This window comes from Molothrus aeneus, chromosome Z (assembly GCF_037042795.1).
Source record: "Molothrus aeneus isolate 106 chromosome Z, BPBGC_Maene_1.0, whole genome shotgun sequence".
In the NCBI taxonomy this organism is placed as follows: Eukaryota; Metazoa; Chordata; class Aves; order Passeriformes; family Icteridae; genus Molothrus; species Molothrus aeneus.
The window spans coordinates 48,598,817-48,616,220 of NC_089680.1; the positions used below are offsets into that span (position 1 = coordinate 48,598,817).

Below are 17,404 nucleotides of genomic sequence, written 5' to 3' on the forward strand. Positions count from 1 at the left end.
TGTCAAGGCAGGAGCCCCAAGAAATTCAACAAGGGGAAGTACGAAGTGCTGTCCCTGCTTGCAGTGAAAGACAAGTGGGTGAGTGTTCAGAACAGGCAAATGAGAAAAGAAAAGCCCAAATGATGAATATAATTAATTCAAGCCTTTGCCTCACCTTGCCTCTCTTTTGCTAGTGGATAAAATTGTGGAGAGGAAGGGGAGCCAAGGTGAGTGCGAAATCCCACAGTAGCTGGGGAAGAGGGCACTCAGAGCAGCTCCCTACATCTGGTGGAAGTGATTACAGGAAGGGGTGCACAAAAAATGGACAGGAGATTGGCTATATTCATATTTTCAAACTTTTGCGCTATTGAATCCCCCCTGCCACCTCTGCTGGGAGAAAAGGCAGGTGTGTGCCACAGGTGCTTGCTGCAAGTTGCCCTGGCAGCTTGGAGGGAGCAGAGGGGGACACACACTAATTTATTTCACCGGGAAACAACTCTAGAGGCACTCGAGTGCAAGCACTGGAAACACTGCAGCCGTGCTGTCTCAAGTTAGGTACAATATGTGGAGATGTGGAAAGCGTCTCCGAGGCAGCACACTCCCCCTTCTTGCAGTACACAGACAGCTGTGTGCGAGGATCACTTGCATTTGCTCCTGACCAGGGAAGGGCTGAGTGTGTTGAGCAATGTGAGTCCAAAGGAATGTAACCTGTTCCTTTGTGTTTGGATTTACTGACCAAGCACTGAGCTGACTTTGCTCCTGGGGACTGGAGAAGCACATGAGCAAATGCACTTTTCCCCCCTGGTGGGAAGCTGGTTTGATGCCTTATTACCGTAATTGCCAAATCCATCAGTCATTGCAGGCTGTCTTCAAGACTTCATCCTCTTTCACCCTCTGCTCAGGAAGGAGAGCCAGCTTATTTTGACAATGCTCACAGAAAGGTGCTTGGCATTTGTTTATTCTGCACTGTACCTCTGGTCATCCTTGTTCTTCTCACTCTTTAAAGGTAAGCTAATCGGTGTTTGTCCAGGGCTTTCATTTTTTTGTAGTGGTTTGGGTTTATTGTTGCTGTTGTTTTGATTTGTTGTTTGGTTTTTGTTTGGTTTTTGTTTGTTTTTTTTAATCTTCTAAATGCTAGTTACATCCAACCCCAAATATTTTTTTCAGTAAGTCTTGTATCTGCTTGTATTTTGGACTTCATTAGAGTCCCATGCTGGTTTAACTGACTTTTGTAATCAGTTTGGGTAAGTTTGTGGATCTTACTGTGCTGGGATCTTACATTTTTTTAGAGAAGGAAGAAGCGTGTGTTTGGTTTTGTGGGTTTTTTTGGTTTTTTTTTTTTAATTAAAGGTGAGTTATTTTAACTTCCGTAAATTAATTGAAATGGTTGTGTTTCAAAAGAAATATTTTCTTGCTTTCCTGAAAAATGTAACCTTACTGTGGTTTTTTGACAACAGGAACTTATAACTTCAGGCTGGGCAGAATGATTTGGGAATGCTGTAGGTGTATGAGTGCAATGGTGTTCTACAGAGAAACACAAGCAAAAGAAAATTCATAACTGCTTATTCTCTGTGCATCATGTAGAAATATTAAATCTGTATAAATACATAAATTTATTAATTCTGGTTTGTTTTTATTAAACATACTCCTAGTATGCTTAATAAAAAACAGTTAAGACAGAGATTGATTTATAGCTGAAAATATCTAATAAGAATAATGGGCTTCTGTAGTCTAAGGTGTCAGCTCTGACTAAGCTTCTGTCTTCAGAAGTTTCAGCATGGTGCTAAAAAAATAGGAGCTGTGTGATTATTTCAAAACATTCAGGATAGCAAGGCTGACAATAAAGTGTTTTTAAATGAGAATGTTGAAATAGCCACAGTCATGAAAGATATTCAGTATTCTACACAAAATGTGCTTTTATGGGTCCCTTTCAGCTGAAACATAAATGTCTGCAGCAATCAAAAATTCTAAAACTAGGTATTCCAGTTGTGAAGGGCCATGTTTTGTTTCTCACAATTTATGTATAAAGCAGGAGTGTCTTTTTAAAGCAGAGAAAGTTGTCCATCTATTTCAGAAGTGCAAGGACACTGGAAACTTGCATATACGGGATATTGCACTAGACTATTCATGCCAAAGATAATTCCTCACCTTCCTTAATTCATCTGAAGCTGTAAAACATCTGGGCATTTCATTATTACATATCCACATTTCATCTGCCTAATGTAGTAATGGTACTGCAGAAAAATATTTCCCCACCTTGCTGAATTAAGAACCTTGCTATCTTCAGGACATTTCTTTGCTACTGTAGGAGCTGAACTAACAAGCGGGTTATAACATCTAGTTATAAGATAAGTAATTTTGTGGACATTCCCATTTTGAGAAGTTGTGTGTCATGTAAATCCTGCCTTTTAAATAATGAGTAATCACTAATTCATCAGGGGATGCCTAGTTTCTCTATACAGCACATGAAGACAAACTGCTTTTATAAATAATTCAGAGAATTTTTTGTTAGGTGCTCTTACCAACAGCTTATAAGTGTGCACTTTTACAGAAAAATGCTAAAGCAGAATAAAATAATCTCTGATAGTGTTGGTCTGTAACTGACTTCAGCTTTACAGATTTTTTAAGTAAAAAAAAAAAAAAGAAAAAAAGGGAAAAAAACCCCAGAATGACCTGGGAATTGAGCAGTTGGGGCAGAAGAGAAAAAACTCAAGATGATATTAGCATGTTTTCAGTAGCAGAGTTTTTTATTTCTTAACAGTAAATCCAGATGAACATCCCCCTGGGTTCCTTAGTTCACCCACAAGGAAGTCACACCAAATTCAAATCATAGCTAACATCACTCTCACATAGCACTGAGTTTTTTCAACATTGTTCATAGCAATTTATCAAGTACTGAAAACTCCTGTAGGGCTGTTTGACAGGAAAGTTGTCGCAAGAACTAGATAAAAACCAAACACAAACAACACATGAAGAACTCAGTTTTTTTCCCAGTTCTTTCCTCAACTGTCTGCTTCAACCTGACTTTACTTCCAATAATGCTAGAAGCCCCAGTAGTCATGTCATTGAAGCTGGGTCATTGCAGCCCTCTTTCTCAAAGGGCTGATGATGCTTTTTTTGAGACATGGGTCTAAGGAAAAATCAGGAAACTGGTTTTCAACCTTCCTATATCCCAGGTGAATACTCTCAGGGTCAGGCATCCCTTCCAGGCCAGGGGCAATCCTTGAAGAAGCACCCAGAATGTAGAAGGACCCAGTGAGTCTCAGCAGCTACCTAACAACCTTGGGTGGAGAAACTTGAAAAACCTGGTCTAGGGATTGATTGCAAAGGAGGGATCAGTCCCATTCCTGCTCCTTTTTTTGAATGTGATGCAATCTGAGAGATAGGGTGCAGACAACCCTGCAAGTACATTCTGAGAAACATGTCACAGTGACCAGAAAGATGCATAGCGTCTCTGAGGAGTTACCTTTAGATCAGGGCATGGTCACCTGGAGGGTTTGAACAGCCAGGGAAGTTAAACACACACTTGGCTAGCCTCCAGTCAAACCATGTATTCTAATTACTGTGCCTTTATATCCTTTTTTATTTTTCAAGTGAGACCATTACAGTGCCCACATGCCACACAGACCAGAGTCAGAGCTCTCAGGTTCTTTGTTCTATACAGACTGCCATCAGGGAGGGTCGTACTGGGCAAGTGGCTTTGAAAAGCCCAGCAAAGGCAAAGGCAAGCTGAGGACAACAACCTTTCTCTGCAGTCTGGTGGGAATATAAGTGCTCAGCTGTATGGGACAAATCCTATGGCAGGGGATGCTTCAAGTGAGCTAACCAGCTCAAATATGTAAATGATGAAGTAATTCAGCCTGACTGGGTGTACCCAGCTGGTGCAAGCAGCTTTTCTTTGGCTCACTCACAATACAGATTTGAATTGCAATGCTACACCCAATTTCGTGCTTTTTCACACCTTTGCTTATTTAAATGGGGTCTAGTGATCACATCAGAACAGAACTCATGATCTCTTGGAGCAAATCCTCACAAATTTCTTGGATCACTTCCATGCAAGCAGGTGCTGTTTCTGCAACAGCAGAAGCATTGGCAAGATAGCCTCAGAAGGCCAGATTCCACTGCCAGGCTACAATTTCTCTAATGTGAGCTAATTAGACTGAGGTGACATGAGTTGAGAGATCTGTGTAGTAGGAAGAGCAAATAATGTTACGTAAATGCCTATATATGGAGTCTAAACTTCAGGCCTCAGCTGTTTAAGCCTGATAGAACTGCAATGATGTGTTTTAATCAAACTTATGTACTCCAAAGAGACACAGTCGAACAGATAAAAGGATTCCTGTGCCTTATAGGAGTACAGTGTAATATCATTGGTAATTTATGTGGTTGGTGAAGTAGCTGTATTTTTACATCTCATAACTGTTATCTGAGTAGAACCATGTGTGAAAGTTAAATCATTTAGAATCTTTCATACCTTAATTAGAGGTCTGAAGGTTCTATTCACCTCAGCTCTCCATATTCTCTATGTTGATGCTCTGAATGATACAGTTTCAAAGATAACAATGCAGCTGATGCACATTTAAAATAGCAAATACATGAGCTAGGTCTTAGCTTGTACTGGTAGCTCTTTTCTTCCATATTGATGGCATAAGAAGATGCCACATATGCAACTTGCAGATGTGGCAAATTGCTGTCAGATCCCTGCCACTACTTTAATATCTAATAGCACAGACAGCAGAGCTGATCACTCTGAATGCTGAGAGCGTGCTAAGGCATTGCATGTTCATGGAGCCAAGGGAATAAATGTACTTGTCCCTAGCATGTGCACATATGCTCTGTTATCCCGAGCACTAGTGCCATTGATATCTGTCAATACATTTAAAACAGGGTCCTCAGCAAACCCCTATTTCCTCTGCATTACTGTCTGCTGCAGTAACTTGCTGTTCATGCTTGCTTCTTGAGGTTGACTTTATAGTTCAATGAACCAGACCTTGTGTTCAGTCAGTAATCTTCTATGTGCATTCACTGGCACAGCTCTAAGGCTGATCTGTATTATCATAGGCACAGCTGTGACAGTGGAGCTGGCCCAAGCTTCTGAGAAGTTGCCAGGCTCCAGGAGAGTTGGAGGTATTTCTATGTGCATTTGCTGATAGGGATCTGAGCTAAATCTTGTGTTAATTCTTTTCAAATTTAACTGGAAAAAGTGGGCAGCTCCAGAAAAAGCAACTGAGTCATGACATCACCAGTGCCTATTGTTATATGCAGCTATTGGTATAGCAGTCTTGCATGTAGGGAGGGGTCCAAAAGCAGATGAGAAAGTAGCATCCATCTGGTCTTTGGGATGATGCCAGATGGCACTTTGGGTACCTTCAGCCTCGCTTCAGCTCTCAGAGTTTTCTGATGGCCTCAGAGCAGAAGTTCTCATTCCAGGCAGAGGTTTTATCTCTTAAAGGCAGCTTCAGAACTTTTCTTTCTCTCTGGTTTATTTTTCTAAGGCCTGTGGAAAAGAACATGAGTTAGTTATGGTGGTAGCACATACATTTTCATTTGCATGTGACAAGCAAGGAGGGAGGTATAGTCTCTTCAGCTCTAAAGTGTGATTAATGTAGATGAAAACCCTTTGCATCAGTCCTGACATGGTTGTTTGAAGATGTTTGCTGACTAGAGATCCTACATAAACTAATTAAGAAAGAGATCAAATCTGACTGAGACAGGTAGGACTAGCACTGGCAATCAGTATCAACCCAGGAAATGAGAAAGGCAGACAGGAGTTTATTGCTGTTTTAGAACACAGTCCCAAGAAAATATGGCTTAAAGAAAGAGTTTTGCTTATCAAATACTTTCTGCATTGAGCAAAACAGCTGATGAGAAGGCTGAGACCAGAACCAGATATAGTGTTTGGAAGTAAGAATCTCCCCACCCAGGGCTTACAATTGAGTCAGTAAATTGCAATGGAAAGGAACCTGTAGTGAACATGAGTACTTATGTATGTAAACAGTGAGGTGCATGTGTCTCCGTCTTGCGTTGCTATCAATTGGCTTTGCTCAATTAGAAAATCTGTGCTTAATGGAGTGCTGAAACAGATGCCTGCAAACCTTATCACCATTCAGAAATGGGTATTTTCAACACTTTTGCATTCCACAAGTTTGAAGAGAAAACCACAGTCCTCATTTCTATTCTTAATGCAACATAGATTTGATCAGAAAAATTACTTAGAAGAAACAGACAGGCTTGAGGAGGTCTCATTTCTCACTGAAAGCTCCAAGAGGCTGAAGTCAGTTTGCAGACTGGACCAAGACAGTACACAATGTTCACTGAAGCTCAGCTTTGATTACATGGAAAAACATCACTGGTCCCTTAGATCTTCACCATACAAAGGGAGAAAATTAAGTTGTAGATTGGAAAAGGTGTGTCTGTGGCAGCTGAGGTGAGGGAGGGTCTAATCTATACAGGTTCATATAATGGTAGAATAATTTGGCTGGAAGGGACCTTCAGAGATTGTTCAGTCCCACCCTTCTTCTCTGTTGGGTTTTTATCTGAGGAGTCAGCCAGCAGACATCTCCAAGGACAGTGGTGTTCCTTATGCAGATAAAAAAAAGGCTCTCTTAGTACTGTGGGAATGCCCCATCATGCACCTTTATCTTACCAGTCCTGTCCCTGTGCACCTCCCAGGAGAGCCTGGCTTCTTCATGATGAAGCCCTTCCTCATGGAAGCTGAAGGCAGCCAAAATAACTCCCCCTTGTTTTCTCATCTCCAAGCAGATCAAAAGTATCTCTCTTTAACTCTAATCCATCTGCTCGGTTACAGCCTGTTGTTTGTGGCCTCCATTTCACTCACTCCAAGGGATCAGTGCTGCCCTATGGAGGCTTCATGACACAGAACTGTGTGTCATGCAGTGGGTCTCATTGAGCACAGGCTGGCTGTAAAGAATGATGCTTCTTAATGTTCTCACCAGATCTGAGTCAGTGCATTTGGGAAAAACGAAAAGTAGAAAGTCATATAATCATGCAGATAATACTTTACATAATTCTTAGCCATCTTGTGGGTTTTTTTCAAGATCCTGCAGGAGTGATAAAGGAATTGATGGAGTGCTTTCCCTTTAATATTGTGTCATTTTAGAAAGGTAGTCAGCAAACTGAAATCCAGCTTTTATAACAAATATAAAAATGGAAAGCAATTATAACAATAGGAAGAAGAGATCAAAACTTAAATAAAAAGTTGCCAGATAGTTTGCAGTTCCCACTGTTTCAAGTAGCAAATGGGCAGCAACTTTGAATTAAACCTGCTTATGTTCAGGCTTCACATACAATCCATAAATGGCAACTGAGCAGCTGCAGGAGCTCCAAGCAAAAGCTTTGCCTTTCTTTTATAACCAAACAGCTATCCTGTAGCATACTCTCTGCAGTAGCATTTTGTTCAAGGTCTGAGACTTCGAATGTAATTTCCAAAGATATTAGGGTCACCAATAATAATTTAAATTTATTGGATAGGTATCTCAGCTCAAGCACTTCAGCACTCCTGGCACCATCAGATATACTTATGTGTTGCCAGATTATATGACAGAGAAGGTAGGTCTAAGGAAACCGGTCTGTGGGTAAGGAGAAGAGACATTCTTCTCCAGAGGAGGTCTCTGTCAAATGGACAAATTACTTCACCTTTGGGTCAAAATGCTGTAGCAGTCTCAGGAATTCTTTGCTGGGGAATACAAGAGGGCTGCCCAGACAGTACAGGATCACTTTCTAACTTTTAGGCTCATTCTGGTCTCGCTCAGAGACCAAGCATCCCGCATCTGTGGCATTGCTGCTGTATTACAGGATGACAGTCTTGCTCCCTCTGGATGCACAGGGCATCACTTCTGTTTTAATATTTTTTGTCTGCACCACCATAATTCAGGAGCAGTAGAATGAAGTTACCAAAGCTTAAAAGCAACAGAGTAAAGACAGGACAAAATCACGCTCCCCAGATCGTCATTCTCTAGAAGTACCTCAATTTCACTGTGATTCATTTCTGCTCTTAGCCAGGATGAGTGACTCAGCCAATGCAGGTTTGGCTGGCAGGGTGCAGCAGGGAGAGACCAATATTTAATATAATCACTAACAAAACCAGGACCTGAGCCATGTACCCAAGGAAAAGACAATAGCATCTAGTGTTCTGAAAACAGATCAAGGCTGACCAACACTCAGCTGTCACTGAGATCTTGATACCTTTAAAGTCTGGGGGAAAAAAATCAAACAACAAAATAGATGTAAGCTTTTAAGCCATTTTGTATGCATATAAGTAAATCTGGACTGAGTCAGCCAAAGCATAGTACATACAGTTTCAAGTGTCTTAGGTCAGATCTTGACAAACCTTGTTTGATTGGTCACAAGTCCAATTTCCTCAGAGCCAGTCATTTTCCTCATCAAGAGGTATTAGAAGCAGCTCTTCTCTTCAATGTGAAATAAATTCAGACTTCTTGCTAAGAATTTTCACACCCTTATTTACAGTTCCCTTTGTCTTTGAAGACCTCTACCACCAAAGCCTCAGACTTCTTTCCCTTAGAAAAAAATTCCCTTGATAGCAGCCACTTCTGCTGCCAAGACCTCCAAACTATCACCAGCTGATTGGCAGCACAATATCTCACACAGACAGGCAGCATGTTTGAACTGACTTAGTGAAAGCTCATTGGTGCTGCCTAAAACAAGGCTGAGTCTTATCTATAGGTTGGCTATGAAAGTTCTGCTCCCCAAGTGTGAAACTGTTTCAGATTTAGGAAACATTTAGAAAATGTCTCTCCATATTTCCCAGTTCACATACTAAGCACTGAACAAATTAGGAGTCATTCAAGGTGCAGTCAAAACTTTCATCTGACTAACCCCCATCCCTTTCAGAGGGCTCTTACATTGTGTTTTTCATTATCCATCATTTAATTTCTGGTATTGTAAAGACAAACCTGGAACTTTCTTTGCATTTCCAGATCCATGTTCACTAAGGACGTTTGTGTCTTGCCTGTGCCTTGCAGCCAGTGGAGCTCTTACTTTGTTCATGGACAACAGCTGCAACTTGAGTGATGAGGGAAAAAGGCAGGAGAAGCCATCTCTAGCCTTGCCTATTGCATCCTCAATGACTTTGCTGCTTAGCTTTGCTATGCAAGTACAGGTGGCAGGCTGGCAAGGCAGAAGCTCACAGCTTGGGAAACTAGCTGTCTCTGGGATTATAACCAGCTGATGAGTACCGCAGAAGGAAAAATGGAAAGAAGCACTGCAACATCTCTGAGCACACTGGGCAGTTCCTTTTCATAGTGTTATTGTCTGTATCATTTCCACTCTAGCATATCCTCTACATTGCCCAGAGGAGTTTAACCAGATTACCACTGCTTCGCCAATAACACACTGAGGCAATGGTTTAGAGCAAGATCTCTCCCTCATCTTTGAACCATAAAAAAAGGCAACAAGTTTTTTTTCCTGTTAAGGACATCCCTGTGACTAAGGAATAGCTCTTGGAATCTTTGCTCTCTTCACATCTTGGGACAAAATGATTATGTTTCTCTTTGTGGAAAGTTAGTATATCTCAGTATATAAACTGAGGAAAACTGACTAGAAAAGGCTGATTGCTGCTCAGGCAGGGGTGGGCTGGGCACAGATCAGTGGGTGGCAAGCAATTGTGTTGTGCATAATTTTTCTTCTTTGAGTTTTATTTCTGTCTCTCTTTTTGTGGTCTCCCTTTTCATTATCATCATTATTATTATTATTATTATTATTATGTTTCATTTTTATTATGTTTCATTATAGTTTATTAATAATATGTTTCATTAATGTTATTGTAATTTTTTTTCTAATTCTTCATCCTCTTGGGGGAGGGGAGATTGTAAGCGAGTGACTGCATGGTACTCAGTTGCAGTATGGGGTTAAACCACAACATCATTGCAGGCTCCCTCACTGCTATTATCTGCACTGGTTTAGGAAAAAGAACTCCTCCTACATATTGTTTTTCTCAGCCTAATCAGACTTGCCTATCTGTTTCCACAGAAATCATTATTACACCTGTCAGTTAACTTATGACTTTCTTGGATCTGAGCTCTCCACATGTGTAGAGTGGACTTTTGATGGGGAGGTGCAGACTGACTTGACCCTTTTCAGAGCTATCTGATAATGCTGTCTATAATGCCATAGCTTCCACATTGATGCCACTTAACAGGTGAAGCTCATAGTGCTTTCCCAAGAAGGGCTTTCCCTGGGTTGACTGGTTTGGGTGCTGAAACCCATAGAGATGAAGGGATGTGACAAGATACTCTGCAAGCCAGTGGGATCAGGAGTGCAGGAGGCCAGTCCAGTATACTGATGGCCATATCACTGGTGCCTTGCTTTTATCTTACGGTTTTGTTTCTTCCCTTTGTCTTCCATTACTACTCCTCTCCACAAATCCCAGGATAGTTGGCAAGAGTTGCTTCCAGACAGCCACAGCACTCTGTAATGTGTAACAAGGGGTGTCCTTCTCTTCATGACTGCTCCAGATTCCTCCTCCTGTGCTCCCTGTGCATCTAGTATTGTATCAATGACTCTTGTATTGCATGGAGCTAATGCAAACTAGCATTACACTAAAAGTACATTTTTTGCCTTTACTGGCTGTAGCTACTTAGGTTTCTGACCTGGAGTAATGAGGCAGTTTAAATAAGGTTGATAAATATGATTGAGAGGCATCCCACTCTTAATACCTCAAAGTGAGTCTCTCTACCTTACACACATTACTCAGCCTTTAAAACACCCGCAACCAAGCCAATAGGACCAAAAATATAAGCTCATCCTTTCATTATATCGTTTTAGTATGTTGTCATGGGCCTAGAGTCTTTAAGAAAAAACCTTTCCTTGCATACCTTTTTGATACCCATCTCTCCTGGGAAGTCTTTATCTGCTATGAAAGAACAAAAATGACCCGTATCAGGAATATTAGACACTTCTTGCTTAGGAAGTCAAGTAATATCTCACATTCCTCTGGATAGCTGATGAATTTTGTGTGTAAGATGCAGAAACAATCTGCATAGCGAGAGACAAAGATTAGAGTCAAAGATTACCCAGAAGGGAAGTAGATTAAAAAGAGGTTTTAAATGAGAGAAATATTCAAATACACAACACATAAACACACACAGACAGACACACAGGGGGTAGAGGTAGCTGATGTGATTCCATTGTTTCTTATGTGAATCCGTTTCCCTGAAGGCATGATGGCATGCATTTTAAATCAAAGGGCATTGAAAGAAATAGTGCATTTGCAGCCACAGATAAAAGTAACAATGCTGCACATAAGAACAAAAGCAGATGGGACACATCTGTGTCTCTGGGGATTAAGTGACATATGGCAATGACATCCTTTACATTCTCAAAAATCTGCAAAATATTCAAAAATAAGTTGTTTTTTATAGCTACCAAATATTAGAACATGCCTCATTTTGTAAATGCTCTTGCCATTGCAGTTCTTTCTGCAAATGAAATGGTCTGTGAAACAACCTGCTTTTTTCCTGATACTTTTCATGCTTCCCCCATAATTCATTATTGCATGTAGTGTGTGTGTGCGTATATGTTTCCTGTGATCATTCTGTTTGGATTCTGAAAGCAATAGCTAAAAAATAGCTAAATATCCCTGCAAAAGTACAGTGATAAACTGAAATGAAAATAAATAATAGAAGGAGCTGTGGCAGGAAGGTTTTAGGAAAACAGTTTTAAGTTCTAGGATTTAGCTCTGATAACCATAGTTTTTAATGGATTTTTCCTCTGTAAATATTCCAGCTATAAGAAAATTAAGTGCAATCATTACCCAACTAGACTTAACAACACTGCACAGTATAATGGCACTGATGTGTTTGTTTTTTATAAATGCCAGAACTTTACTCATTTTCTTTTATGAAACAAATAACAAACAAAACAAATAACAAAAAAATAAACCAAAACAAAAGATACACATCAAAGTAGCAGTTCAGAGAGAAAAAAGTGACATAGATGTGGTGAAATACTTGCAGAAGTTACAAGGGGAAAGAATAAATGTCACAACTACAGTATCACTCAATTTTGAGACCTTTCATGAAGTATTGGGGGACAAAATATATAAAAGCAATAATGTGATGGATCAGAAACATACTGTTGATTGTAACTTACCATGTTCTTCAAAAGGATTATGAATGAAAGTGATTTTAGGAACTGTCTTTGAAAACAGAAGAAGAAAACAAAGAGACATTTTATAATTCAGAGGCATGTTAGCATGCATATATGTTAATAAAAAGTGATATGGAAAGACTATGATATTTTGTCTGAAAGCCATCATGTTAGGTACCAATAATCTTGTATGAATAAAGTAATAACTTGTATATTTGGACTCAAGTGTCTGCCTAAAGAAATGAGCAACAGCTAGAAAACAGAAGCTTCCCCTCTCCAAAAGTTGAGAGATTATGAAAACAAAACCAGGGAACACTATGAAACAGATATAGAATGGTTGATAATACAGATGTCATTGTTGAAAAACTAGTGGAAATCCGTGTTCTACTACCTATCTACTATCTTGTCAGTATTTCATTATTTATTCTTTGCTGTGCACAACCAGCCAGAATATGTCTCAGACCAGCATCCTCAGTTAAGAAGCTGACTACTTTGTGAACAAACCTGGGGAACTGGAAGGGCTGGACTCTTGCCTTATAGTTTGGAGACCTTGGCACGCAAAGCAGAGCAGGAAAATCAACCAGCCAAGACCAGGCATGACAGCACAGCTCCTGGAAAGGAGAGAGCATCTGTCCTTCCTGGGGATGCCATATGGATAGTCTGGCCGGACCTAACTGCAGGTTCCCTTGCTGTGCAATTCTCAGCAATTACATCTTGGAAAGAAACATGAAATACAACTATAGCATCTATGCTCAAAAGATTGGTAGCAGTTTATAGTTTATATGAATCATTCAATCAGCAGACTTCTTGCAGACTTCTTTGCATATGCAGAAGCACAGAAGGAATTTCCAGAGAGGCGTGTAAAAGTTTAATGTAGTGCACAAAAAAACTGCTTTCCATAGAGCTCTTAGCAGCCAATCCAAGGATTGGTTGCCTTCTGCTTCCCAGTGGTCTGCAAGCTCCAGGAGCTGTTTTGTTATTTAGTTTATTAGCAGTTTAATACTCATTTTCAAAGTATTAAACAGTAAATCTTGAGGAACAATCCAGCCCTTGATCTGGTAATTCCATGTTTCCTTTCTACTGATAAGCCCCAGCACTGGATCCAGCATTCCAGGTCTGTATCACCAGTGCTGAGTAGAGAGAAAGAATCGCTTCTATTGATCTACTTGTGTGGTTCTTCCTGTTGCAGCTCAGGGTGCTGGTGACCTTTGCTACAAGGGTGCGTTGCTGGCTTATAGTCAGCTTGGTACCTATAAGGTTCCTCGTGGCTTTTGTGCTATCCTGCCTGCCAGACAGCGAGCCCCCAGCCTTTTCTGGTACCTGGGATTACTCCCAGGTGCAGGAAAACTTTATACTTTTTTTCATTGAACTTCATGGGGTTCCTGTCAGTCGTTTCTCAAGTTCTTCAAGGTCCTTCTCAGTGGCAGAAAACCTTGTGCTGTATCAGCCACTCCTCCCAGTTTTGCACCATCTGAAAAAGACCCAGCTTTCTAAGGGTGCACTCTGTCCCATTCATTCATAACAGTGTTAAATATCATTGTTGCCAGTATCCATCCCTGGAGTACTCCACCACTGGCTGGCCTTCAGCTGAACTTTTTGCTGCTGACTACAATCCTCTGAGCCTGAGAGTTCAGCCACTTTTCTGCCCACTGTTCTCTTATCTAGCCTGCAAGGCATAGACAAATATGTGTGAGAATTTTTCAGAGATGGTGTCAAGATTCTTGCTAAGCTTGAGGTAAACATTCTAATCTGCTCTTCACTCAAATTTTAATGAGTTTGTATGTTTTCCTACTGCTTCAAAGATACTTCATAGACAAAGGAGACACTATCCGAGGCAGTGGGTCATAAAAACTCTCAGATCCTTTCCTTAGAAAACACGTCCTTTGCCAGTTACTTTTACTTACCAGTAACATAGGCAAGCAAGTCTGGCACTGGTTTTGGGAGACTGACTTGGCAACCTTAAATATTGACAGCCGTCATCTAGCCTAGTTTAAAAGATGAACCAGTGCCACTGCTTTTGGTTAAACTTGGTATGACTGAGAGGTAGTCAGTGGTAAAGCTTATTCTATTCTAGTCCTGGGAGATTCAAGCTTCCCCATCACCAGCAAGCACTCCATTTAGCACACAGAGTTGTAGTGTCAAAATGCATTAGCACAAACATAGGAGAAAAAAAGCAGAAATCTGTCTCAAGTATGAAACATTAAGTATTTGAAAATTACAATTTAAAGAAAAAGGCTGTGAACATATAAGTCAGACTAGATTTCCACCTCAGTTCCTTTCTCCAAAGCAGCTGTAGCAGAGACATGGCAGTGTGATTAGGCTAGCCACCTCTTTGTGGTACCAACAGCAGCTGTGGCTCTTTGCCAGGACACCCCAGGGCTTCATCGCTTCTGAATATATGTCATTTTGTAAGCAAAACCATGCAGCACAAAAATATATGGTCACCAATGCCAACTCGGCAGACTAAGAAAAAATCATCTATGACCATGTTAATAGTTTTGAATTCAAGAGACTGCAAAGTACCAGCATTATATTACAGAGAGGAGAGTTGAAGAAAGGATGGAAAATTAGGCACAGTTCTTGGCTATTTCACCTCACAAAGTTTAACAGGGAAAGACTGTTGACTGTTGACAGGAAACAGCTTGACTTCAGCATGGATGAAGCTCACAGTGCAAAGATAGCTTTCCAAAGCCTAGAGCAAAGGGTTATGCTCAGATTTCTGCAAGGCCCCCCTCCCTTGGGGGGCTCTTCAACTTACTCCAACAATAGTAGTACCAGGGCAGTCTAGCAACCTGGTTGGGTTCAGAGACTGGTGAAGGGTGCTTTTCTCCTTTTAAAAGCTGAGGGAGCCAGCTTAAAAGAAAGGTTGAAGGCAAGTATTATGTAAGTACTCAAGATGAGAGCAATAATTCAGAAAGTAATTTCTTCCCTAAAGCACAGGAGCATGGGTGGGTAGGTGAGCGAAAGGACAGCAAATCTGCTCCAAACTCAGAGCATCTTTCCATAGGACAACATGTGAGATTTTCACAGGTTTCCTTCACACACAAGACATTTATGATGTGTCTGGTCCTGCTGAGGCACTGGAAAATACTAAGGCCATAACAGAGGACTTAGATCTCTGCTTAAGTAAGTAGGGAACATTACTTAAGATGCTGAAGGAGAGATACTGTGGTCAGAAAGCACATTGGTGAAAGCACAGCAACCAATACTGAGGTGTCAAAAAGGGCTATTGAAGGCTTGCTTACAGCATTTGCTCCTCTGAGTGCCTGTGATCATGTAGAATGTTATGCAAGAGGAAAAAGGACTCATGAAATTGATGTGATGGTGTAGTTTACTAAACTGAACCAAAATACTCTTCTTTCTTGTTTACTAGGCACTGCCATGCTAGAAAGTCACAATCTCCCTTGAGTATCAGCAAAAATGAAAAGAACACAAGTTAAACAGACCTATGGAGTGTTTATAAACTGAATTTATTATTAGTTTTAAAAGGCATGGCTGCTTTGTTGTAGGGCAGCTTGTCTCAGGCTTGAAGTGTTTGCTAAGCACAGTAAGAGGCTGGGAAGGCAGAACGGGTTGTTACAGTTTGTTTGCACTGTCAAGAAAATATTCATCACAACCTCAATCAAGAAGTAAAAACCGTCATATACAGAGAGTGGTAACTGCAGTGGATAAAAATTGCTTCAGTCCAAAGTAATAATGATTTAGAGTGCAGATTCTCTGCCAGGGATTGAATTTATACAGTTCAGAGAATACACACTCATGTTGACAGAACTGATTGACCTCAGGGAACCTGCAGCCCATGACCTTCCCTCTCTTAGGTGCAGCTCTTAGGTAGAGCTCAGGCTGCCACTAGCCACAGCACCAAGATCAACACAGTTTTGGAGAAACTAGGGTTCTGAGCAGTGTATGCCAGCAAATGCCTTGCTTTGCTGAGGGAAATCACCAAACCTTTACCACCCATAGTTGTCTCAACTATGACATCCATCAACCTGGCAGAGCAGGTGAGATGGATGCTCTCCACACCCACCCCAAAGGTGGGAACTAGGGCATCTTGGAAATTAAGCATAGACTGAAATTCTGCTAATCTTCAACATGCTCAGCTGCTTGCATGACAGCTTTGTGTGGAGTCAGGTCTCAGTGCAAACTGAGTTAAGTGTGTAATATCAGAAATTCAATGTCTCTGTAGTAGCTGTCAAATACTCTAGACTTTATACCACCACCTCAGTAGGTGTTAACAAAGTGTGCTGCCATCAGATGGAAAAAAGTCAAGGAAAGTAACCCAAAACCTGGAAAAACTGAAGAGGATAGGAAGAACAGTTGTTACTGTTTCTTGAGCATAGAAAAAAGCCTGATACATCAGCTCCAAGAAATAAGGGTACCTGTTACCCATGCTTGATATAAACACAATATGGCTAAGTAAGTGCTGGCTCACAGTAGCCAGTGGCTAGTAAATAAGAACAAGCAAATTAATGAGTTCATTTGCTTGCCTTCCAGGAAGCTGCCTGGTAGTTTTGGAGCCTCAACCCTACTGTCCATCAGCAGGAGGAACTCCAAGGAATATTCAGTCAGAGCCCCAATTCTGTTCAGTAGCTTCTGGATGTTACTAATGAGTTAGAGTGTTAGTAGTTAATTTTTTTGAGAGTTCATCATTCACATATGCAGAAAAGCTGTATCACATCCATATGCAGAATTCGGGTGATATCTTTAGGAACTGCTTTCTAATTACAAACCTAATAAGAGGGAGTTTTCAACAAAACAGATGTACAATGGTGGCTGTGTGACAGTGTGAATGACAGACACCTTCTTTCTTTTCCTCAAGTCTCTCAGCAGGGGGAAAGCCAGAGACGCTTGTACAGAGAACTGCTGCGGAACTACAATCGTCTGGAACGACCCGTAGTGAATGACTCCCAGCCGCTCGTAGTTGAGCTCCAGCTTTCCTTGTTGCAGATAATTGATGTGGTAAGTTACTTGCTGTTTTCTTCTCTATGGCACCCATTCAGCATAACAAATCTGATCTCTCATCCAGGAGATATATTTTTCCTCTTTATCAGGCTATCAAAGATGAAAGCAGTCTGTCTTTTGCTAAGCATCCTCCCAAAATGCTGGAGTAAATGCTTTGGCACTTTAGAAGAGTGAATGTCGTCGTAAAAGCACAGCTAGTTCTGACACAACATGAGCTTTAAGGAAATGAATTATGTATTTTTTTCCATTTGTTTTAAACAGAAAAAATAATTCAGTCAATTAGAAGCCATGTGTTACTACAAATTATTAATGATACATTCTTCTCAGAGCTGAGTGG

At 40.7% G+C, this 17,404-nt stretch overlaps 1 protein-coding gene across 1 annotated transcript in view; it reads left to right on the forward strand.

The window, feature by feature from the left end:
- Nucleotides 1-500: 500 nt before the first annotated feature.
- LOC136568745 (neuronal acetylcholine receptor subunit alpha-7-like) overlaps nt 501-17,404 on the forward strand; it is a 58,092-nt gene continuing 41,188 nt past the window's right edge. The window contains exons 1-2 of the mRNA XM_066568917.1: nt 501-985; nt 16,925-17,064. Of these exons, the coding sequence (XP_066425014.1) occupies nt 907-985; nt 16,925-17,064 (219 nt within the window). The 5' untranslated portion in view covers nt 501-906. The remainder of the gene's footprint in view (nt 986-16,924; nt 17,065-17,404) is intronic.